Source organism: Dysidea avara, chromosome 9, assembly GCF_963678975.1.
Source record: "Dysidea avara chromosome 9, odDysAvar1.4, whole genome shotgun sequence".
Lineage (NCBI taxonomy): Eukaryota > Metazoa > Porifera > Demospongiae > Dictyoceratida > Dysideidae > Dysidea > Dysidea avara.
In genome coordinates, this window is record NC_089280.1 from 18,182,862 (window position 1) to 18,207,723 (window position 24,862).

A 24,862-nucleotide genomic window follows, 5' to 3' on the forward strand; every position below is an offset into this window, starting at 1 on the left:
AGCTGTTTACTTTTAAACACATGCCATTAGTTAATAAGTTTCGATGAAATTTAGGTGATAAGCATTTCATATAAGCACAAAGTTTAAATATATTTGCAGGCGTAATTGAGGGAATAAAACAGTCATGTATGCACACCTCTCCAATTACTGTAACCAGTGATTTACTAAACTACTTTACTGGCACTATCTTTCAGTACTACAAGGTTTACATCAGGAGGTAACACTTGTTTACCAAGCCACTGCTCAGCCTTTATGATAACTAACTCTAACTCCTCCATCATTGAAGAATATTTCTTCTTCAGGAACTCAATTACAACCAATGTGGCCCAGATGTTGGCTACTGTAGTGACATCACAGGAAACTGGACAACATTTCATTAATTTTTCTACTGACTTTGACATAGCTCCAGCTAACTGATCATCCAGTACCCATGAGCCATTGGACTGCTGTAAGCTAACAATGAAACTGGAGCCTGACTGCATTGGAGGGACCACTGCTGGAGCCGATGGTTTAATAGAAGGTGGAACACCTCTAGTTGAATGAGAAATATTTGAGTGTTGAAGTGGTTGTGGTGATGAAGTACCACCACAGCAAGCTGATGCCTGATTGGTAGGTGGAGATGCTGGCAGTGTAACACTTTTGGTACTTGACTGCAGGTCACCAATGCTTGACTGCAGGTCACCAAGTGGGTTATCTAGTAGATAAAGCGCTTGTACATGTGACTTCCTTGCTCGCAATGTTCTTGCTTGCAACATCATAACAGGTTGGTACCTATCAGCTGTTAATTCATAAGCCTGCATGCTTCCTGATACTGGTTTGTTCTGGATCTCGTCTACAGCAACATAAGCAGTATACTTTGACACCACACTTGCATCACAGCTCAATGCTATGATCTCCTGTTTATGTTTATTCTCATATGGCTCCCCATCATCCTGCCACTCCTGGATCATCTTCTTTGCTGCTAACTGGTGAATTACTGTTACATCTTCCTCCGCTTGTCTTGCTGGTAGTTCAAATGGGATAACAAATTTAAACTCATTCCCAACAATGTCACCAGTCAGAATAGCATTGCATTTCACTCTGTCTTCTGTTTGATCAGATTTCGTCATCAGAAGACCATAAATGACAGTCTTGTCACCATTGTAGATACTGGGAATCTTATCTGGTACCACCTTCACCTCATAGTTACTGGGAAGATCAAATGTGACAGTGACATTATTAGCTGATGGTTGTAGAGCTTTCTTGAGACTGTGAATGACCTAATGTGAAGAAGAAAAGTCAAAACTTTCACTGTGCAAAGTATTTAGTTAAAACATAAGAATTATTGCTGCTATACATTATATTATTGTTTACGTTAATAAATTGTTTACAGGTTTACAGGTGGCAACATGATCCAATCTATGTATACTAGTCATCAAATAGTTATCAAAACACATGGTTGTGGCCATTGGACAATGAAACCATGTGATTTCATCCACCCAGTAACATATGTAACTAACTAACAAAAAGCACCACTTTACAGTAGATGTTCCTTTGGCTATAAACCTAATCATACTTGTTCCAAGATATGCAGCAAATTGACAATATCCACAATGATGAAATTTGATGTCATAATTGACAAAATGGCCATGTTAGTGTGGGGGCTTCAGAGATTTCACAGTATTCGAAATGAATGTAGTCTGTAGTTTTCTACACTTGGAACCACGAGATAATAAAAGTAAGACGTAGTACACGTACTGTGATGATGCAAACACATTCCAACAAGGAAAGCAGACCGAAAATTTTAAATTCCAACACAACTAGGCTTATTTGTATCGCATTATATACTATAGTCGGCACGTGTTCACCTGAGCCCCCGCTAATCATAGTAATATCAAAGAGGTGAACATGTATTCATTCCCAATGGTTTTGTACAGGAACAAGCATGTTTTCATGATGTAAACATGTTTGCGTGCCTGAATCATCCATACTAAATGTATAGGATATTTCTAAAGCCTCATAACTCACTTGTTCTTGCCTGTATCAAAGCGCTTTTTGATTAACAGTTCCGGAATTTAAAGGGCTTCACAGTGCTACTAAATGTTTGGGCAGCTGGCCTATATAACAAGAGTTAAAAACAAGAAACGAGGACTCAGGTGAACACAAACAAACTATATATGCCTCACCTTCGCCCTTTTTCAAATTTATAAATGCTATCATAGGGAACACTATCTCGCCCAATACCTTCCTGAACAAAGTCCCCACACTAGGACGGTCATTTTGTTTTGTGACGTCAGAAAATGTCATTGCAGATATCGTCCATTAAATTCAGCTTAATCTCTTATATTTTCTTTGGCTTTGCAAATATGCAGAAATATCATGTGCTTGCCATATTTACCTCATTGTTTAACACTTCATCTGCTACCAAATACAGGGGTGTAGGCAGAGAGGGTTCGGATATTTCAGGCATACCCCCCTTTTCAGTCGCAAAAAAAAGTTGAATTAAAAATCGCATTAAACCTTTAGCCTAGGAACTCTCTAGTAGGTATATGTACACTGTCACGCCCCCCTGAGAATCAAATTGTACTAAAGGTGAATAATTAACAATGAAACTAAGTGATTCTATAGGGTGTATCATGTGAGTAATTGTGCACGTGATACCTTGTGGAAATGGCAGAGACTCAATGATCCGATTGTGAAAATGGTGGAGATCAGTTGAAGGGCAGCAAGCTGCAGTTTTCATGATACACACGTGTCAGGTTAGTATAAAGTACTGAATATGATATATTTACACTGTGAATGTCCGTTTAGTGTGATGTTTAGTGCCATGAGGCGAGCATGTGATGTCTCAAATATATTGGAGTACAAGCCAGTCTAGTGATGAGTTGCATGAGAGAAGAGCCAAGAATAATGTAAAGTTTGTATTCGGAATAATGCTTTGCCAGCAAAAAAAGCTCTGGAGTAGATCCCTGAGAAAGGCGGTGTGCTAGAAGATTGAAGCCGGGAATCAGTATCTGTCCAGATGTGAAGATTAGCTAGTTTCAGTAATAATACAGTAGGATTATAGTGTTCATAAGCTGCATAAACAGCAGTGTAGTAGATAGATGCACGCACAGTTAATTTTAATTTAATGTTAGTACTTAAGGACAGATTTTGTATATACATAGTTTTCGTCTAGTAACTGGCTGTAGGGAATACCCTGAAAATTTCCCAGATATGCTACTTCTAAATTTGAACCCCCCTTACAAAATTTCCTGGCTACACCCCTGTAAATATTATTGTGTTATGTTTCATGTAGGGTTCAAACAAACAGTGCATTCAGATTTCAAAAGAAACAGAAATATAATTAAGGAATTCAGAATTCAAATTATTAACAATTCACATACAAATAACTTGAGTAATGGCTGTAAAACTTTTAACATAGCCCATAATTGTATCTTTTTATACAGGTAATTCAGATATAGTTACTTACCTTTGATTGCATTCGCTCATTGTCAGCAATGAATTCAGCTGATCCATTCCCAGCACGAGCAATTCCTCTCACTAGGGAAGTTGATGCTCCTGATCCAATACCAAATGTGAAGAACCTAAACGTTACACACAAACACATTAGTACCTCAGTGTATGTGATAAATCTCTTGTAGAAATGATTTGTATATCAAACTATCCCGTGTTTCAGCAAAATACAACTTTGGGTAGTCCTAAAATGCCTAAAAAGCAATCCTGGATTGATCAGGAAACTTAGAAAGATTGTCACTGTCACAAGGATGTCACTTTATTGTCTGTAAAAGTACAACTTATATTATTATTTGTTAGTGCACCACTTAGGTGGCTGCCACAATGACTATGGCATCCATGTGGCCTGCTTGCAGATACAGTTGCACTGTATATACTGTTGGATTCTTTTAGCCCGTCTAGTTTTTTGTCCCACTTTTGTAAAACTACTGATTCTGTTGCACAATTAAATTCTTCTGCCTCTGAAAGTTCATTTGATACTCTTGGGTACTATATAGGCAATGTTATTCCAGCACTTTAATAAACTAAACACAAATGCATAGACCAAATTCACCTGAATTGTCGTTATTAAAATTTTTACCATTAAACTACCATCACAGCCATTTCTTGGCCGCCATCTTGGATTTCACATCTTTTTCACCATAGCCTCTTTGTGGGCCACACCTTTTTTTTACAGCTAACTGGCTTAGATATGCATTTGGATATGCCAAATACTAGATAAATAACTAATATGTATAGGTTATTGTACACATATGAGTATTTTGAGACCCGAGGAATGGTACAATATATAATCACCAACAGCTCTAAAATAGCATAGATACTCGCATATATGCTTTAGACTATGATAGTACACTAGTGCAATAATATCATTGTTCCAGTAATGAAACGAGGTAATTATGATGGTAGCTATGAGAGAAAATCCCTACTTGACATTGTAACGATGTGGAGTATCCCCTATAAATGGGCATGTTTCACCATATTTTCAATGCCAAAGTAGGGATTTTCCCATTGCTACAATGCCAATTAGGGATTTTCTTCATGGCTTAAATCATCTCTTGTTTCACTACTAATATTTTTTATTGCACTAGTTTATTAACTTCTTTGTTAGAGCATAGCTATAAATAGTCCGGTAGTCAAATGCAAAAAGGCCATGTACACATAAAAAATGGTATAAAAGAAGTTTTGGAATCAGTCTGTGTGAAATTTAATGGAGAATAACATATCCAAAATCTCAAAAATCCATCTTGGGAAAATTTTTTTACTGTTGTTTAAATGTTTGCATGTAATTTCTGTAACAAACGGTTGACAGCTGGTGTCTAATAGAATAGTAATCACCAGCTACAGCTTACTTGTTGAGTTGATATTTGAGGAAAAATGGATCACAAGCACAGTACTGTGGTTGTGTATGCATATGCATTAGTTTGGAATTGGCAAGTCTAGGTGATAGTTGGGGAAAATAAGTTTGTACATGTACATGTAGTGCTTAAAGGACCCTCCGTGTAAAGTACACCCTACATTGAACCTACTTATAAAAGACAGTTTCTGAGGTTCCTGTGAACCTCTATGATTACAATTTTACTTCTAAAAGGAATAACAGTAAAATTTCAATCCTCTTGCTCCCTCCAACAACTTCATCTCTTATTCTATCTTAAAGAAACATGCAAATCTCACGCATATGGCCAACACATTTGTGAGGTTGAACATGCCACTTTTAGATGCACCCATCACAATTAGCTCACGAAGCTACTATCTTTTATAAGCTTTTGGCTTTTCTTTTGTCCACTAAGTGAGGGATGAGTATTTAGTAGTTTTATCATTGTTGTCTGGGATTTTCATTGCTTCGACCAGCTATCCACTGTATTTGTAGGCATGTTCTTCCATTGGTGTATACACTAGGGCTCCACTGCTAATGGATTTAGTGAGTACAGAGTCCCTTGTCTTAGTAATGTTTGGGTGTTGTCTCTTTGATGGTACTTATGGATATTTTAATATTGGTACCATGATTATGGTAAATTTTATATCAATACATCTGTATAATTACACACATTCCTACTGGAAAACTGAACAAAGTATATTGTGATGGCTGTACATGGCAGATGACATAATTTATTTTAATGCAAAAATGGCTGGCACAAAGTTTGTCAACAGTAGTTTGAGTACCTCTCCTACAATGGATGTCTCAAGGTACATACCCACCCATGCAGCCAAATGCACATGTCTTTCAAATGTGTTACTGTAAATGCGTGATCAGCTTCACCTCCCAGGAACTATGGTAAGGGATTTGACTATTATACCATAGATATACAGACAAGTATCCGGGATTGGAATCATCCGGTTTTTCGTGCCGGATCATTGTTACCGGAAGTAGCAATATCTTCGAATTTATCACACAGAAGACTAGTTCTACTCTTGTGAGTACATCCAAAAACATTACTATTTAGTTGCCATGTGCTATAAGTCTGGTTCCTTCGAGAGGTGGCTACTCATCGGCCAGCCACATTGAGAGACACACCTACAAACCAGGCCCTACTGCTAATTAACTACCCCCTTTCGTGAGGAAAGCTCACCAACAACTAAACAAACACTCTCACTTATTGACATTTTACAGAAATGTATTGTGAATGGCGTATTTCACTGTCCCGCCTTTTTCAAAGGGGGTAACAATGATCCGGCGAACGCATTTGTATTGAAGTTAATGGGTCATGTGATATGATTCCAATCCCGGGTACTTGTCTGTAAATCTATGATTATACAATCAGATTCCCTACGGTACCCACATGGTATCATTTGACATCACATCCCCACTTATGTACTTGGGCTACTGTAGGGGCATTGTTTGAATACAGTAGAACACGATAATGATATACTCACTACGACAGAAGCCATGGCTAGCTACATTCACCCTCTATTATTCCTGTAAGGGGAGAGGAGGGGAATAATATTGATAAGTACATTAATATACAGATATTCATTTCCTGTTACGAATAAGTGAATGATTGCATTTAACTTTAGCCTGTGTGAGATGCATTCATAAAAGATGTAGTTAGGTACCGTAAAGTCGGGTTGTTAAGCACATGCGCTTATAATTTTCAGAGAAAACTTTTTGTAAAAATCATACTATATGTTAGGCGCATACGCCTAATAAATGATTATGGTGAATATACTACGTTGTAATAGAGTAGTTAATAGTTTGTGCCGGTCACCACGCCAGTATGTAAGGATATTTGACTCCATTTCTGGGTGAAATCCTTCGTGATAAACAAGATTATCCAGATGGCTGATTTGCAAAGAGAGACCTCAAGGGAAGCATAAGCACTTGAGGAGACATTAATTTTTCAGTACTTTCAGCTTTTCTTGCTGTTTCTTGCTGTTTCTTGCTGTGTGTAGCTCTATCATCGCATTTTGCCATGTGCACTTATTTTATTATCCATGGATTACAAGAAATGTTTATGCGCTTAACAAATAATATGCACTTAATAGATACATGCGCTTAACAATCTGACTCTACGGTATGTAACCATAAGCACCAATCTTGTTGTAGCTACACAGTGATCAAAATATTGATCATGCTTTATTTTTGTCATTTTCAAATAAAACTGCAGAGCAAGGGTGTGTAATATTTCTCAAGATCAGAGTATGTAGGTGAGACTCAGTACATCTTCAATATCTAGTATGGCAAAAGCTGGCACCATAGGAATTGTAATTTATATCTTTGGAGAGGCTAACTGTGAGCAACATAAATGATGAAGGCACATACTGTAGCATCAACCCTTTGAAGGGAGTGCTGCAGTTTTGAAAGTGTTTTCTTAATCCTGATACTGATAACGACACAGCTGTTGTAAAGAAAGCTGTAGGTAATTAGCTTTTGCTACGTAGTTTAAAAGCTGATGGCACCAGGGCAGGCTGAGATACGCATACTCTGAAGAACCAAACATCTGTACTACATCTCAGCATGCATGTATTGATCTCAGATATCTAACTAAGGTTTGTGAAACTAAAATTCCTATGATTCAACTAACGCACAGTTCAAGTAATCAGGAGGATGTGAGATTAGGAGCTAGCATCAGTAGCGTGCTGCAGTGCAGGAGGCATGTAATCAATACTAACTGCTTTTACATAGCTCTTTAAGTAAAACAGAATGCATTGAGCTAGCAGTAGCTTCTTATCATTGAATGGGAGGCGGAGGCATAGGCTGTCTAACTCACACATACATAACATGTTAGCTTGCAAGATTACCTATGTATGTAATGTACAGCATTTCTTTGCTGCTGGTATAGTGAAGGTGAACTGTGCATGATGCTATCATTTTGAAAACAGCTTTCCAATAGTCACTATACTAGGAAATCGTAGCTAATGCTTTCCCTGTAACTTTGCAGAATAAAATCAACCATAAATTACAGTGTGTCTTTTAGCATCTTATAGATGGGCACTAGGCCAGTTGTTTCCAAATGAAAAGGTGCAAGAAAGCTTGTAAATGATAGGTGACAACTTATATCTGGCCAGTGGCATCCTATTGAGTAAAACTATTAACTGCATGGCCACACCATGTCCACATCAGTTTGCTAGTTAAAAGATCAGAATTTTCTTTAGCTATTCTTTCACAGGAGCCAGATGCTTTGGTAGTATCCTTAGCCACCTATCCAGCTGCAGCAGCCACCCCATGGGCAGCATAGGAAGCAGAGGAGGAAATTATGTGCAGACTGAGTAGTACTGCAAACTAGGACATCGAAATAGGCAGGAAAGCCATGTTGATAATCAGGATCAAATATAACTCTTGCATTCTATAGGTAGCTACTGTAAAATTAGGTTTACACTAACAGGATTCTTGCAGATTCGGTCACAATTTGTCAACACAATTACTATAAATCATTTGTGAACAAGTCTCTGCTATTGAACTCAGTGTTTAGAGTAATAGCTTTTAAGAGAAGGAGGTGATTTCATTCCACTAATTGTGGAATTTTTTGGGGTAAGGACACCTTTTGCACTAGCAATTCTTAGACCCATTACTGATCGTAATTCCATCCAAAGTGGCTAGGAGAAACTTACATCAACTACTTTCAGTGTGTTCATGCTGAACATGCTGAACAAACAATGCCAGGATTATTTTTATGATATCGGGCTCTACAAGGTTTGGATGATGACTTTTCCTTTTTCCCATAATCGTATTCTTGTTGTTATAGTCATATCATAGTTGTTATAGTTATCTAATCCAAAACAGCCAAGCTGTAAGAAAAGAGTGCGGCCCTCAGAAAGGCTATGGTGAAAAAAGATGTGAAATCCAAGGTGGCGGCCAAGAAATGGCTGTGATGGTAGGTTAATGGTAAAAATTTTAATAACGACAATTCAGATGAATTTGGTGCTGCTTGGTCTTGGCACAAAATCCACCTGAATTGTTGTTATTAAAATTTTTACAATTAACCTACCATCACAGCCATTTCTTGGTCGCCACCTTGGATTTCACATCTTTTTTCACCATAGCCTTTCTGAGGGCCGCACTCTTTTTTTACAGCTTGGCTGTTTTGGATTAGATTTCACTCCTTTTTGTATTTGTATACCCCATATGGCCGGCTTTGGGGCTTTTTTAACCTATCTTTTTTTCTTTACCACAGAAAGAAGAGAAAGATGAAGAAGTTTTTAAATACTTTAACTAATTCTGATTTTATCAGTAAATGTACAAATTATATATATAATAATACATCTATTACATGTTAATTATTATTCCCTACAGATAACTTGTTTGCAACTCTTTACTGGGTGATTTGTTTGTAGCTGATCTCTCTACAGGGTGACTTGTTTCTAGCTGAGCTCTCTACAGGTGATTTGTTTGCAGCTGAACTCTCTACATGGTGGTTTCTTTGTAGCTGAACTCTCTACAAGGTAATTTCTTCTAGCTGATCTTTCTACAGGGTGATTTATTTCAGGGCCGGAGGAGGAAAAATTGAGTTGGTCAGGCCATTGACTATAATGTTGAAATTGCTACTATATACATGCCAATGAGAGAGGAGCTGTTGCACAGTGTGCGAAGCACACTCTGCGAAGTGCAAAGCACGAGCATTCTAGGGGGGTCTGGGGGCATGCCCCCACAGGAAATTTTTAAAACTTAGACACTCAGATATGCAATTTTAGTGATATTTCACTGCTAGCTAGCTATATAAATATGCTCAAGCCTATCTGTTGTTCTTCAGACTTTCTATACTATGTATAATTGTAGACCTGACATACAGGGGACACAGCATGAAATTTGCTATACAGTTCATTTTATAGCTAGCAATTAGAAGTTCAAGGGGGGTCTGGGGGTGCGATCCCCAGGAGCTGCAGAATTTTTGCAATTTAAATGCTTGAAAATGCCTTAAATTGATGCTAAATTTAAAGTAAAACTAGCTAGCAACTTGCAACTTTCCCCCCAAATTTCACAGGGAACCCATGCAGCATGGCCCCCTTTAGCTAGGATATAATTACTATACAGTGAATTCACACAACTACAATAAAAAGCTACACAGCTACAAAAATACAGTATACTACTATACTGGTTTGTATGAAGTGAACTGGTGGACAGTCATGAGACCAATCAGTATTCAAAAATGGTGCGATGTGGGTGAGACTGAGAGTTTGCTCGGTATCTCGACAGGACTAGTGGGTAGTTGAAGAGGAGTGATTTCTGCTCAACATCTCATCCAAATGGCCACCATGTAATGTATGGGAGTACAGCTTCTTGCCACGGAATGAGTCATCTGGTTTGTCACTGCCAGCCCTTTGCCCAGTAAAGGAAGCCAAGAGAGACAAGCCAAGGAATGCTAATGATTAGTTTATGAAGATTGCAGTGAATTGTGATATAAGTGTGCTGGTTTAGAATCAAAGAAGGCACCTGCCTTACACGTGATAAATGCAAACTGTCAGCACACGTGATACTGTACATAGAACCCACAATCATTTCTGTACAAAACGATACGAATGCTATGCTGTACTGTAAGGTAATTGGAGGTACTATACGTGTAGTTCTGTACTTTTGTTAAGCTGAGAAACTAGGTAACTACTCGTGTCATGCATTTTCAATCACATCTGTAAAATGTACGTAGCTACATGTAGATGTGATCGTCCAAAGATTGCATGAGAGTAATGTAGTTCAAGCTGGTCAGCTAGTTGGTTCAACTCCAGATTATTGGTCCGGCTCAGGCCTGACCAACCGGACCGTCTCCTCCGGCCTTGTATTTGCAGCTGAACTCTCTACAAGGTGACTTCTTCTAGCTGAACTCTCTACAGAGTGATTGATTTTTTGCAGCTGAACTCTCTACACGATGGTTTCTTTGTAACTGAACTCTCTACAAGGTGATTTCTTATAGCTGGTCTCTCTACAGGGTGATTTGTTTGCAGCTGAACTCTCTACATGGTGGTTTCTTTGTAACTGAACTCTCTACAGGGTGATCTGTTCGTAGCTGAACTCTCTACAGGGTGATTTATTTGCAGCTGAACTCTCTACATGATGGTTTCTTTGTAGCTGAACTCTCTACAAGGTGACTTCTTCTAGCTGATCTCTCTACAGGGTGACTTGTTTCTAGATGAACTCTCTACAGGGTGACTTGCATGTAGCTGAATTGTCTATCAGATTAACTGTTTGTAGCTGAATTTCCGTATAGAATATCTTGCAATGTAGTATAATTCTATAATGGAGTAAGTTATAAATGCAGCTGAATGCTCTATTAGGGTGACTGTTCTATTAGAGTATCTCGATCTCGCATTTGCTACACGTAGTTGCCTTTCGAATCATAATTCAGTGGTTTGTAATCCGATCTTTTGTACTACTGCAAGGACTTTCTATGATGATTATTCCAGCTACATACTGATTTTCAGCTCGTTGCTCCAAGCGGTTTGCCTGGTAGACACGAAAACTGATAGTCTTTTTTATTCATAAAAATCGATCGCGTAATTTTGTCACAGGTTGGATTTTGTGTCATATCTCCATTGTCTCTATCTCAATTCCTTTCAAACCACAAAAAGGCACTCCTATGATGGTTACTCCATCTACATATCAATTTTCAACTCATTCCTCCAAGGAGTTTACCCTGTAGGCGTGACAGACCTTCGACCTTATTTTACGTAAATAATCGGTCATAACTCCGTGAATGTTCATCGGATTCCTACCATAGTTAGTACTGAGATCCGCCTTAATGAGCCCTTCAAGTGTGCCAAATTTCTGCCCTATCCGATTACGCATTCGTGTTTTATGGCGGATTTTGCGAAGTGTGCTAAATAAAGATGAAAAAAATGAAGAAATTAAAACGAAATTTTGTTCGCTCATATCTCGGAAATGGCTGGACCACTTTTCTTCAAATTTGGTATGTAGACTCCCATAAGGCCAATGAAACTTGATTAGCAGTTTCGCGTCATTACCCGCATGCTTTTGATACACCCGCATGGAATTTCATTGTTGGTATTTCAGATCGAAATACTCTAATAGAACAGTCACTTTTACTCTAATAGAGCAATCAACTATACTCTAATGAAAAAATCACTTGTTATAGATTAGTAACGTACTTTAGCTATTTAATGCAAGAGTAATCAGTGTAGATCTCACTGTTTTTTGGCAGATATCTTCATGTTTGGATGTGTGTTGCGCTTTTGGAAAAATAATGAATAATGAATAATAACCGTCCGCCCGCATCAAATTTTCAAAAATCTGAGCGAGAAACTGGTAATCAAGTTTCATTGGCCTAACTGTAGCAAATTTGGTTCCAATCAGATAAGGAATCACAGAGCTACATAGGTGTGAAATTGCGTTTTCTTTCTTCCTGTTAATATACTCACGGTGTAGCACGCCGGCTTCTTGGGCCGCATGACACACTATCGTGTGTCTTGATTATAGTTTATAATCACATTTTGTAGTTTCATGTGCAAGTTTTATTATTTTTATTCCGGCCCTAATGGCACTCCCATCCTCCCCGATCTCTAGCTAGAAGTTAAACCTAATTTAATTTATAAAAGACAAAAAGCAGACAAAAGCAGCTAAACCTACAGAACCTACACAGACCTACAAAAACACCGCACGGACCGCCAGCATACACACAGCAAACCCCCGGACAGGGGCCTTAAGAAGAAAGCCCTGCAGACTACTGACTAAACTGCAGGGAATGGGAGCATGAAACAGAGTTCAACTCCCACAAAGGACTGCCAGGCAACAGGCTAAATATATGTAAAAATGTCCGGGCATTGTGGTGCCACAGACAAACAGAGAGTTGCTCTAGCAGATGGCAGTGCGCTAGGCCACGAGAAATGCCACTTCTGGTGGTTGTCCTCAAAGCAATATCCTGCAAGACAGGACGACTAGCAGCAGACCACAAACCCAAGGACTCAACCACCAGGGGGACAAAGACACCTCCAGCAGCCTGTACAAGCTCATCATGGTGAGCATCCTTTTCTTCTTCTCCCTTAGCAGCAGCCACACCTGCTGAAACTGCAGACCGACCCAACAAAGATTCCTGTAATGGACAACGCACAGTAACATCGAAGTACGCAGGCTTCCCATGCACAAATTAAACATCACCCGGGTGATCCAATCGGGAGCCAGCACACCGTTGCTCTTTACGGCAACTAGTGTGTGTAGTCATGTCAAATAGCCGTGGTTTCCCCATGATTTATAAACGCAATGCCATTCATTGGGTGAAGTATTTTGGAATTTTTTGAGCGCTTCTTTCTCAATGAAGGAAGGTGCTAACGGCAAAAACCTTGATAGCATTGTGATCCCCAAAGCAATAGGAGTTTGTAAGTCTTTGTTTCATGTCTGTACCCCCAAGGAGACAAAAATATGAGCATTAGTCTGCCTTGTGGTTGGACAAGCGGATCACTATATTGTAGGAAGGGTCTGGAAGACAAAACTTACCCAGCAATGTTCATGGAGAATTTGATGATGTAAGTTGCATCTTGGTAGAGGACTGCAACCGTAAGTTATGACCTTTTAATTAAGCACCTGTAGTTTATATTCTGATTGTCACTGCATGTACAAATTGATTTTAGTTTTGTTACTACCACTTTGTAGCACTGTCACTTCAAAAGTGCTTGGCTTCTAGAGATGGAACTTCAGTTTACCATTCCTTGGCTATCTAAAGAAAATGGAAATTCAAAAAAATACTAACATGTGGGGTTCTTGCAGATCCAGTCACAATTGTTAGCAGCTGCTGCTTGTTCTTTGCACATACTGATTGAAAACACCTGGAAATTTTAAAACAAATTCCCAAAAGGGATTTTATGGGAATTTGGATATGTTGTTCTATGAGAAAAGAACTTTAAAATGATACCAAACTTTCTTTTATACCATTTTTTTCAGGGTTACAAGTTTCATCTACCAGACTAAAAATACGTACATATGTGGCTATGACTGCTGTATTCAATCTCGGTACTCAGCTATGCAATAGATTAAGCTAGGGGACATGGTACAAAACCTTGTTCTTTATGGAGCTAGATCGTTGAAAGGTGTGATCTCAGCACTGATTATTAGAGGTGTGGTGGTGTGCTCTGATCGTTTAAGGGGACATGGCCTATTGCAATCTTTACAAGCCCAGCTTACCTGCTACCCGGAACGGATGCTACAGTCTGTTAAGCATGCACCTAAACAGTTTCACGGCATCCATTACACTCCCAAAGTGTCGACACAGAAAATTAATGCATAAATGATATGGCATGAAGAAGAATGCTGTTTAGATAAAAAGAATGGTGTTTACCAGAACATATCCCACCCCATGAGTTTGTTGTTGTGGTGTAAAATGGTGGGTACATGCTGTTTTGTTTGGCCTCTAGCCTTGCGACTGCGATCAGGCAGGTAGTCAGTCAGGATGGCAGTCTTGCACTTAACACTGTATTTGATGTTGAATGGAGTAAGACCATTCCATAAGGGTGATTTTCATCACATGTGATATTTCTAGATGTTTTTTTAGATGGAATTTTTAGTGGTGCCCATCACTTTAGGAGGAACCCTACTAAACAGTACTACCATACCGTATGATACATATGGCTTGTGCGGCTCTAACGACTGGGTTACTGGTGGTTTTCTGATCAAATTCGTGCTCACTTAGTGCTAAAATAGCTCACTGGTAGGCTTCCTAGATGAATACAACTAGACAGATGCTGACAGCTTTGTAGGAAAGCTTGAGGAACTGTTACAGTAGGGATAATCCATTGGTATGTGAATGGATTACAGTACCATGTGTAGTGTTACTTATTTCAGTGTTTTATAGACATGAAATAATACTGAAATTGATAATGTTAATCAAGATTTCTATGTGCAGTGTTATATATTTCACCATTGTGTTTTTTCATGACATGAAAGAATTCTGAAATTGATAATGTTAATCAAGATCATCTAAGTGCACGCCTAACTTCAGTAAACATTTGCAGCACGCCTACTGTGACACTGTTGAAGACCAAGACTGAAGTGCTTTCTTCTGTGAGTACGCAAAACCTCTATTCTGATGTCTCTCTGTTTGCTGGTTTCCATGGCCAGTTGTTGCCTTCTACAGATATGCATAGTCCTTCCCTGCCACTGATCTATTCCTTGTTCAAACCGAAAATGAGCACACCTAGCTCTGTCTCTTTGTTTCCTCAACCTCTCTTCTCTTTGTTCAGGTGTTTCAGACAGGTGATGAACTATTTCTCTCTATCGTCTTCTGTATAGCTGATGCTTTCGTTGACTTATTGTGTCTTCATCCATCTGTCATGCACTTGAAAAGCATGTCCATCATATTTGTTAACAGCCATGACACTGACAAATGCATACACACACAGTACTTATCATCTATGTGAGGCTTGCTCAGGCTCACCCTAGTTATCTTTATTTGTATACACTGATGACTGTTGTGACAAGAATCAGGCAGAGCACATGACACACAGGACAAAAAAAAATCATTATAGCTGTATTTAATGAATTTAGATACCCGGTATTTACTAGAATTTAAATACCTCATTAATGACTAAACTTCTATGTGTGGCATATATAGTTTAAGTACAGATTGCATAAGTATTATATACGTTAAACAATAACTCTTCTACAGGCTCTGTGACAAAATCTCCATGAATGATTTACAATACCATCAAAATCTGTTACAAAAGTATTCCTGCATTCATGTATGTTGTCTAGTCATACTCTATAGAACTGGTTGCTGCATACATGTCACTAGAACCTTCCATAGTGCAAAGAGGCAGGTGGCACCATGCTCTCTAGCACATATTGATGCATAGACATGCACACTACAGTATATGTAATTGTACTGTACATTCACATAACATACCCACCTTGTACTGTGAGAATTCTTCCTCACTTCACTGATCACACTACCAGCATTACTAACAGAACCATCTGTCAAAATGAACACTTGTCGAGGAAGACCTGAAGACTGTGTGGGTTGTCTGAAGATGTACTGTAGTGGAGCAAGAAGCTCTGTACCACCAAAATCAGCTCTCATCGCCTCTGCAAACTCAGTGGCTTTCTCCATTGTCTCTTGATTGTAAGGCATACTGGATGGAAAGAAAGCTTCATATCTAGAACCAAAGCTGATGATGTTGAAGCAGCAGCCCTCTGGAATACTCTTCAGAAATAGCACAAGTGTTTCTGATGCACTCATAATGTAAGAGCCATCCATGCTACCACTACGATCAACTACAAAGATAAATTCACAAGCTGCTTCTACACTGGAAAACTTTGGAAAGAAATTGAGCATTACTGCATTGCTCTTCATCTCTCTCATCTTACTCCCCTCTATTGGTGCTTCTACAATGGCCATTGGCTTATGAGGATCTTTGTATCCAATTAATATTGTAACATCTCCTCTTATCGGACCCTCCTCTGCTATACAAACATTCATACTGTCTGCAACTTGCGCTGTCCTTAGCTGATGACTTGGTGAAGACACTTCTGCAACTCTACTGGCTCCTTCTATTGTCATCTTAAACTGGAACACTCCAGCAACAGATGCATGCTTTACACTTGGGTTTTGTGTAGCAGCTAGTGGATCTGTTGATCCTTGTGGAGTGTAACGTGGCTTTAACACTGATGGTAAAGTAAACCTCACACTACCATCTGCTTCAATTGGTAGTTCCCCAACCATTCTGATATTGATCTCTACTTTACTTCCTGATGGAAGATTACCAAGACTTAAGCTAAAAATATCTCCAGATTTCTCCTCCGCATATGCAGCAGACAGTCCACCGGTGATGGCATCATAGTACATGTCCCTGGCTTTTTCTTTCTCGTGTATCGTGGCCTTGATTTTTCTCCCATCAATGGTAGCTTCTAACCTGACCACTGCGAACGATTCCTCGAGGGGAAATCGGAACGTCACTTCCAAAGGATTGCTAGTGTCATTCGAGTAGCTTAGAGTCGACGAGAGCCCGACCAGATAACCCTTCACGTTCACGTGTACCGAAACATCCTTGAGTGGTAGAGCTGTCTTGTCTGAAGAGACCAATCCCACAACTTCTGCCATTATCAATGCCGAGATTAATGCCGGATCAAGATGCAATGGCATCATATAGTGCTAGACCGGAAATCGTTAAACTCCTTAGAATGTCAAATACTTTGCCCCTTAATATAATAGAGCAGTCACTGCCTACATATAAATTAATGCTAAAGCATCCGGACCAGAGATTCTATGCTCATGATTAATCCAACACATGCAAATGCATTTTTGCTGATCTTTGTGTTGTCTTGCGTCTTTGTTATAATGTAGCGCGGTAGCTGCAATGGCGGATCCAGGATGGGGCATTTGGGGCAAATGCTCCCCCCCCCCTCCCTTCAAGAAATTGCATACAAGATCGAGATACTCTAATAGAGCAGTCGATTACTCTAATAGAGCATTCGATTACTCTAATAAAGCAGTCACAATGTTCACGAGGCAGTGTAGCTTACCTATGAAGCTATAAATAGGACATAACAGACGTGATATATTTGGTAAAGGATAACTAGCTATTATTGTTGTGACCTTTTTTTTTTTTTTTTTTTTTTTGGTCTTCAACTCTTTTTCAGCAAGGTGCCCCCCTCTTTCCAAACTCTGGATCCGCCCCTGAGCTGTGTATGCATTGTTTTTTTCCTGCAAACCTATATTCACCAGTTAGGTCCCCATGCCAGTTATTACAACTTGGTGCCCCTGAGTCTGGGCCCCCCTATCTTCTGTAATTCATACATATGTGTTGCATAAACCTTATGATGTTATCTTTTTTGTAGATAAATCTGAAGTGGTCACCCCTTAAAAATAACTTTTGCTGCATTACATGTACCCCTAAACCCTTTGAAATATACTGCAGTATTTATGCTGTTGTTAGCTAGTAGGTATGTCATTTGTATTGTATATGTCATGCCATCTCATCCAATGATGTTTTACTTTGGTTTCTGTTTGTGATGTACAAAATAATGATTACCAATGAAATACACAATTTATTTAATGTAGAAGGTGAATGGTTGGGAATAAATTTACGGTGCATTAGCCCTATAGCTAAGCATGGGCAATGATGAATTTATAGTGCTTATCCCAACTTAAATCTTCTGACAATAGAGTCCAAGATCTTTATGAGAATCTAGGTGAGGTATAGGCGTATCACACAGTGGTGTAGGTTGTGTTAAAGATACACTTGAATGATAGATGTACAAATTTCCTCAGATTGAAGTCCAAGTCTGAGTCCTTAGACCAAGTAAACAAACAGCGATTTCCTCCTGGAGAGAATTGTGGTCAGGGAAAGAAGCAATATGAAGAAAGCATTTTGTGTCATCAGCAAATTTAAAAAGTTTACTTAGTGAATATATTACCATATCATTGACGTAAACCAGGAATAACAGAGGGCCAAGTGTGGTACTCCTGAAACAACAGGCAGCAAATCAGAGAGGCATGTGTTGACTGAAACACTTTGGTAGCGGTTCAACAAGTAGTTCTTAAACCAAGTCCATAGTGCACCAGTTATGCCAATTAACCACAGCTTAGTCAACAAAATACTATGGGACACGGTATCAAAAGCTTTGCTGATGTCAAGGTAGATTACACCGGTTTGAAAAGGGATATTTATAATATGTTCAGTAAAAATTAACATTTGTTGTAATGCATGACAATTTTTGGTAAAGCCAAACTGAGATGACTAATGGATTTGCTGATATGAGTGACTACCCAAGTAAATATACTAGTGAACATTTAATCCCATTATACATTCTTGGTCTTAGGTATAGACTCAATTAGGGATTAAATGATTATTAATGTAGTATATCTGCAGGTGTACACGTGTAGGCAACCTCCCTTGTTTCCCTACTTTTTTCTATGATCCCTAATCGAACTTAAAATTCATTACACTTGTTTAACTATATAGCTTATAAGGAGCCAGAAAAAGTCAAGGACTCATATTGATTACTGTATCATTAAACTAGATGATACTAGGATAGATAGTCATGCTGAATCTGTTGAAGTGTTGGCTCAGTTTTATTTACAGTGTATACGCCAAGGAGTAATATGATGCCTGATTTTCCTTCAAGGTCTCAAAATGAGATAAACTCTCTTTCTGTTGCAGAAGAGGATCTTTTGCAAAATCTATCACAATAGTTAATGTTAGTAGTAAAGCTATGGGCCCTGACAAAATACATGTATGGAATTTATTGCTATGGTTTGTAGCCATAAACTGATGCTGCATAACCTCTTATTACTAAAGTATGGTAAGCTCCTAAACAAGCACTTGTTACATTGATATTAATTAAGGAGGGGTCTCGGTATGATTCTAACAATTATCGTCCTGATAGTCTCACTTCACAAGAGTTATACCTGTAAGATTCTTGAATCATTTGTGTTATAGTTCCTTACACAATACAGATTAATTATTCAACAACAACATGGCTAAGATCATGTTTGACAAATTTGTTGACAGCCTTAAATGACTGGACCTCAGTGCTTGATAGTGGAAATTGGAACAGACAACATTTTTGTAGAAGGAACTTGACACTGTCCATGCCTCACTGTATATTAATAAAAGATTAGATGCATATTTTCTGATTAAAGGAGCTAGTGTTATTACAGATTAAAGCCTACCGCAGTGAATGTTCACAGCAAGTAGTTTTCAATGGTTTAGCTTCTCAAACCTTTACACTAATTCGGGGTTCCTCAGGGCTCAATTATGGGCCAGCCCTGTGTTGTATCTATATAATGACATACCTGAGCAGGTATATAGAACAAAACTTTAGCATAATACTATCTTTGCTGAATTTACACTGCAGTTGAGCATTGCTGATTCTCAGCAGCTACAGCTGACTTGAATTCATTGGTAAAGTGGGCAAATGGCTGGTGTAAATGTTGTACCACAGTCAATCCCCACATCTTATGCCATCACAGATCCAGACAGTGTTAGCCACATGCAGTCTGTCCACTACAGACTGTAAGAAAGATCTTGGTGTCTGGATAACTTCCAAGTGTCCAATGCCATGAAGTCATATGCTAAAGCAATGCAAAGTCTTGCTACTGCTAAACAAACATTTAAGTATATTAATGTAGTCCTTGAGAAAAGGTAAAATTTAGCTATCAACTTTGTGGCTCTCCTTTGAATATCTTTCACAGATATTTCTCATTTGACGAGGATTAGAAGCCTATTAGCCTATAGAATTGGTCTTACAAATGTAGTATGAAGTGATCGTATTGCTGCTGGATCTATACCATCTTCAATATAATAAAATTATGAGGGATGTAGTATTGCAATGCACTGTCTAGAAACATAATAAACTGTTATGAGGTGTTGTTGATATCCAATTGTTGACAGGACATAGAATAGTGTGGTTATCAATGTTACAGCTCGACACTCCAAACTTTGCAAGTAGCACATTTTTCACTTGATTCAAGAAAGCAATTGGAGTTGTCTACATAAATATAATTTGATAATCATGTATCCTCATCTGTAAGCACCTTCAAAAATACTGCAGCCATCTGTAGAAAGCATTAGTGCAAAACTTAACAAGTTATATTGTGTGGTGAAAAGTAATGATCATTATCATAGCTAGCTACATTGTTGAATGTACAAAATGTTGTTGTCTGGTGTCCATAATCACTTGCATGCAAAGGTTTTGCACATAAAATGCTCATACAACATTACTTTGCTATTATACTGTCTTCTAAACCTTTTATTTATCTGCATTAATAATTATTCACAATGTTGCTTGAAGATATTAATTTACTGGGGTAAGCCCCACCATATGAGAATAGCTGTGATGGACTCAAATTTATGTTGCTTGCTTGCATATATGAAGCAATTAAAATGTAGTCCAAACGATGCCACCATTACGTCACTTAAGTCCTGACCAAGCAATTCATTCACTATAGAGCATCACTATTCATTTCAAATACTCTGGTCCTGGTCTGTCAAATATTTATTTATATACGCTTAAGGATACAATCTATTTACAACCTATAATAGCTAACCATGAAGTACTACATGTTTCACTACATATACACTTTGTTCTGGCCTGCCATTCATTATAGATAACTGGTATACGTGTAACATTTGTATGGCTGTATATGGAGTGATGGTGCTGATATATTATGTTCATGGTTAACTATGTTAGCTATTATATATAAATTATTAAATATGTTTTAATTGCCAGACTGTTTGATTACTTCAATACCATTTAACACTCATTGCAACTGGTTAATTCATGACTAATTATCCATGCAATTGCAAGCAAGCACGAAATTTAAAACCAAGCTAAGGTTTGTCCATTACAATGCCTTCACCTAATATATTTCCTTTTATTGACACCGGCACTGGTTGCTGTGTTGGGCTGCATGACACAGTATGTATACCGTGTTGCTTGATTACAGAGTTTCACTTGACATTATATATACTCCTTATACAAGACTTGACCTTCAATAGGTATTCACACATGATACATTGTTAACATAATTATAATGTGTTGGATGTATTTCAATCAATTTTGGTGGGAGTATAGGGGTTGCAGTACAAGGATACTGTGACACTCTAACTGATGATGGAGGATGGCTGGTCATTCAGAGGAGACAAGATGGATCTGAAGATTTCAATCGATTTTGGTGGGAGTATGAGAGGGGATTTGGCAACTTGGCTGGTGAATTTTGGTATGGTTTGCATGCCATCCATTGTCTTACCAATCAAGGACAATGGGAGATACGTATTGACTACAAGTTTACTAAATGCATCAAATGGTTACCTATCATACAGTAACTTTAGAGTAGGACCTGTCGCTGAACAGTATCCATTAACTATATCAGGATTTGAAGGATATACAGTTGATCCATTCTTTTTAAACACTTTCCATTTCCGTGATTCAATAAATGGAATGGCATTCACAACCACCAGGGATAGGGACAATGATAAGTGGTTTACCAATTGTGCAGCTGATGGTTGGGAAGGTAAAGCTGGTGGATGGTGGTACAGACAATGCTCTACCATCCCACTCAACCAAAAGTATGACAGCAATTCTACAATATTCCTTAACAACCACTGGTATAATCTACCATTTGTAGAAATCAAGATCAGACCAAGGAATTGTAATATTTAACTTTAACAGTAATAATGCTTGTATTTTGTCCGATCAACTTGTAGTTTTCATATAGTGTTGTAAATCACATTATCCGTAGATGTGTTTCATAACTTACTATTATGTACTGATTATTATAGCAAGTCACAAAATATTGTAATAATCAAATGGTTCTGATAAGTTATATTGATGCATAAAAACACGCACTAAAAACTTATTCTTTTCCCCATTAGACACTGCTGCAAATTTATGCAAGGATGTGTTATTACTAATTTTAATTGTCATATATGTAGCAGTTACATCAGTCAATACAACAACAAAATATGTATGTAGTGACCACTCAGATGCACAGTACGCTACTCACTGACTACCCATAATTGCACTGCACAAAATGAGGTCGTTTGTCAAGAAATTGAATGTTCTAGATGTTCCATATCCATCCCTCACCAATGCTACTTACTGGCCATGGTTTGGGAGACTTGGAATAATCTACCAAGAGAGCTAGTGCTCTGCTTGTCATTGGCACTCTGCCATCTCTAACTGGAATGTGAAGTTTATTTTAAATACATGTGTAAAGCCTATCCCAGTTGTACACATAGTTGAGCAGACTAACATTAAAAATTACACTGAGCATTCTACATAAAATTACAGCTGTTTTTATAGCACTACATTATGTCATTGTTTATTGTTTAATTAGTATGCAGTCTGGTAAGTTCTAGAACATTCTTCTCATCTTCCTCCCCTTTTTCTGACAGTTCTTCATTTTCTCGGTTTAATTTTACTATGTCCTAGCCACACTTGATCAGTTGGAATACTTTCTTTACATCTGGAAACCTTCTGTAGGGAGACACATCTTGCTTCACTGCCTGGTTCAGTCACTGGTTTAACTTTGACAGTGGTATTAGTAACTTCATACAATTGATATGGTCCATGGTAAGTATAGATGTCAGTGTGCGGTTGAAACGTTTGATTAAGCCATCACACTGTGGGTGTCTTGGGGTGGTGGGGAGCTGTTTGATTCCCAGAATAAAAGCTGTATCTTGCAAAATATCTGCAAGGAATTCTGGAGCACGATCATGAATCAAAGAAGTAGGCACACCATGTCTGTAGATTAAATCTGCTAAGTATTTAGCAACATGCAGTTGCTGCAGTCCGGTCTGCCACTGCATATAACTCTGGCCATTTTGTTAAATAGTCTTGAAAGACTAAAGCATAGCGATTCTTATCAAAACTCTCATCCATTTCTTTAAAGTCCATGCCAACAATGGCAAAAGGTTCACCAACTGGGATGCTATGTAACGTAGGGTACTGTCTTCTCTCTTGTCCTTGCACTGTTGCACAGGTGAGACATGACTCACACTTCTTAAAAACTGAAGAACTCATACCAGGCCAATAAAAACACAATTTCAATTTCTGTAGGGTCTTCTTTACTGAAAAGTATCCAGCAAACAACTCATCATGGTGTTCTGCTACTACTTGATCTCTGGAACTACAAGACATCTTCGCCCTGGCACATCACTGCTTTCATAATACAGCACATCATCTAAAACAAAGTACCCTTTCTTTGCTACACTTAAAATTCTTTCTGGTCTTCTGGTAACTTCTTTTTTTCTAAATAATCAATGATACCAATTATCACCTGATCTTTTGACTGCTGGTCACGAATTTGCTGAATTAACTGCTCTTCAGGACTAAATGAAACTATCAGTACTCTACCATCAAGTGACTCTTGATTCAGCATGGGTGCTCATGAAAGTGCATCGGCAGCCTCATTTAACTTCCCTGGCTTATGTTCAAGCATGAGGTCTGGTAGAAACTGAGCAATTTTCAGGTACCATCTCAACAATAATCCCTTTGATTGACCTTCCATAAAAGACAAATAATCAGATACAAGGGCTTGGTGGTCTGTATAAACTGTTGTCTTATGTCCAAGCAAATATACTTCAAAGTGATTCAAAGCAAACACAATTGCTGCCATCTCTAACTTTGTAGGAGTATATTTTCTCTCAGTGTCATTGGTAACCCTACTAGCAAAAGCTACTGGATGTCGCTCATTGTCATCACCAACTTGTTCTAATACAGCTCCAAAGTCATTCTCGCAAACATCAACCCATAGAAAAACTCCTTGTCAAGATCTGGTCATATTAGAACTGGTGCAGATACCAGTACTTGCTTTATAGTCTGGAAGGCTTCCTCACACTGCTCATTCCATTCAAACGGTACAGGTTGACCAGATTGTTTGTCTGTCTTTGTTAAAGCTGTTAAAGGCTTACTGATCAGTCCCATGTTTCTGACATGCCTCCGGTAGAAATTGGCTAACCCTAGAAATTATTTGACTTCCTTCATTGTGAATGGTCTAGAAAAATGTTTGATGGCATCAATATTCTTCTCTGTAGGACATACTTCTTTTGATGACAATACAAAGCCTAGGTACTCAACCTTGTGCTCAGCAATAGCACACTTTGAGGGCTTTACTCTGAATCCTGCTTGCTGAAGCCTCTGCAATACTTTCTTCAAATGAGTGATGTGTTCAGAAAAGGTTTTAGAAGCAATGAGAATATCGTCTAAATAAATGAATACAAAATCCCACCCAGCAAATAGTTTATCCATTAATCTTTGAAACGTTGCTGGTGCGTTTGTAAGGCCAAATGGCATTCTACAGTATTGAAACAAGCCACGATGACAAATGAATGCTGTCTTTGCCTTAGACTTATCTTCTCCATTTTGACCTGATGGTACCCACGCATCAGATCAAGGGTTGAAAAATACTTTGCCTTCTGGTTCCCAATAGCATCTATCAGCTCATCCACTCGAGGTAATGGATAGTGATCTGGAACTGTATCCTTATTGATA

At 38.4% G+C, this 24,862-nt stretch overlaps 3 protein-coding genes across 3 annotated transcripts; 1 reads left to right on the forward strand and 2 right to left on the reverse strand.

Moving 5' to 3' along the window:
- Positions 1–164: 164 nt before the first annotated feature.
- LOC136267540 (von Willebrand factor A domain-containing protein 5A-like) lies at positions 165–17,007 on the reverse strand. Its single transcript, XM_066062703.1, has 3 exons — positions 15,775–17,007; positions 3,452–3,566; positions 165–1,259 (listed from the first exon to the last, which is right to left on the reverse strand). The coding sequence occupies exons 1-3, from the start codon at positions 17,004–17,006 to the stop codon at positions 165–167; spliced, it is 2,442 nt and encodes an 813-aa protein (XP_065918775.1). The 5' UTR covers position 17,007.
- Positions 17,008–21,481: 4,474 nt separating this feature from the next.
- On the forward strand, positions 21,482–22,030 carry LOC136267541 (techylectin-5B-like). Its single transcript, XM_066062704.1, has one exon. The coding sequence runs from the start codon at positions 21,482–21,484 to the stop codon at positions 22,028–22,030; it is 549 nt and encodes a 182-aa protein (XP_065918776.1).
- Positions 22,031–23,137: 1,107 nt separating this feature from the next.
- LOC136267542 (uncharacterized) lies at positions 23,138–23,509 on the reverse strand. Its single transcript, XM_066062705.1, has 2 exons — positions 23,395–23,509; positions 23,138–23,340 (listed from the first exon to the last, which is right to left on the reverse strand). The coding sequence occupies exons 1-2, from the start codon at positions 23,507–23,509 to the stop codon at positions 23,138–23,140; spliced, it is 318 nt and encodes a 105-aa protein (XP_065918777.1).
- Positions 23,510–24,862: the final 1,353 nt, after the last annotated feature.

Excerpts from the sequence above, each read along its gene's own strand:
- LOC136267540 (XM_066062703.1), bottom strand. The coding sequence starts at position 17,006 with ATGCCATTGCATCTTGATCCGGCATTAATCTCGGCATTGATAATGGCA. Across the intron at positions 3,567-15,774 it reads AAGAATTCTCACAGTACAAG|GTTCTTCACATTTGGTATTG; the intron begins GTGGGTATGTTA and ends TGTAACGTTTAG. Across the intron at positions 1,260-3,451 it reads ATGAGCGAATGCAATCAAAG|GTCATTCACAGTCTCAAGAA; the intron begins GTAAGTAACTAT and ends TCTTCACATTAG.
- LOC136267541 (XM_066062704.1), top strand. The coding sequence starts at position 21,482 with ATGGAGGATGGCTGGTCATTCAGAGGAGACAAGATGGATCTGAAGATT.
- LOC136267542 (XM_066062705.1), bottom strand. The coding sequence starts at position 23,509 with ATGTCTTGTAGTTCCAGAGATCAAGTAGTAGCAGAACACCATGATGAG. Across the intron at positions 23,341-23,394 it reads ATTGTGTTTTTATTGGCCTG|TGCAAGGACAAGAGAGAAGA; the intron begins GTATGAGTTCTT and ends CCTGTGCAACAG.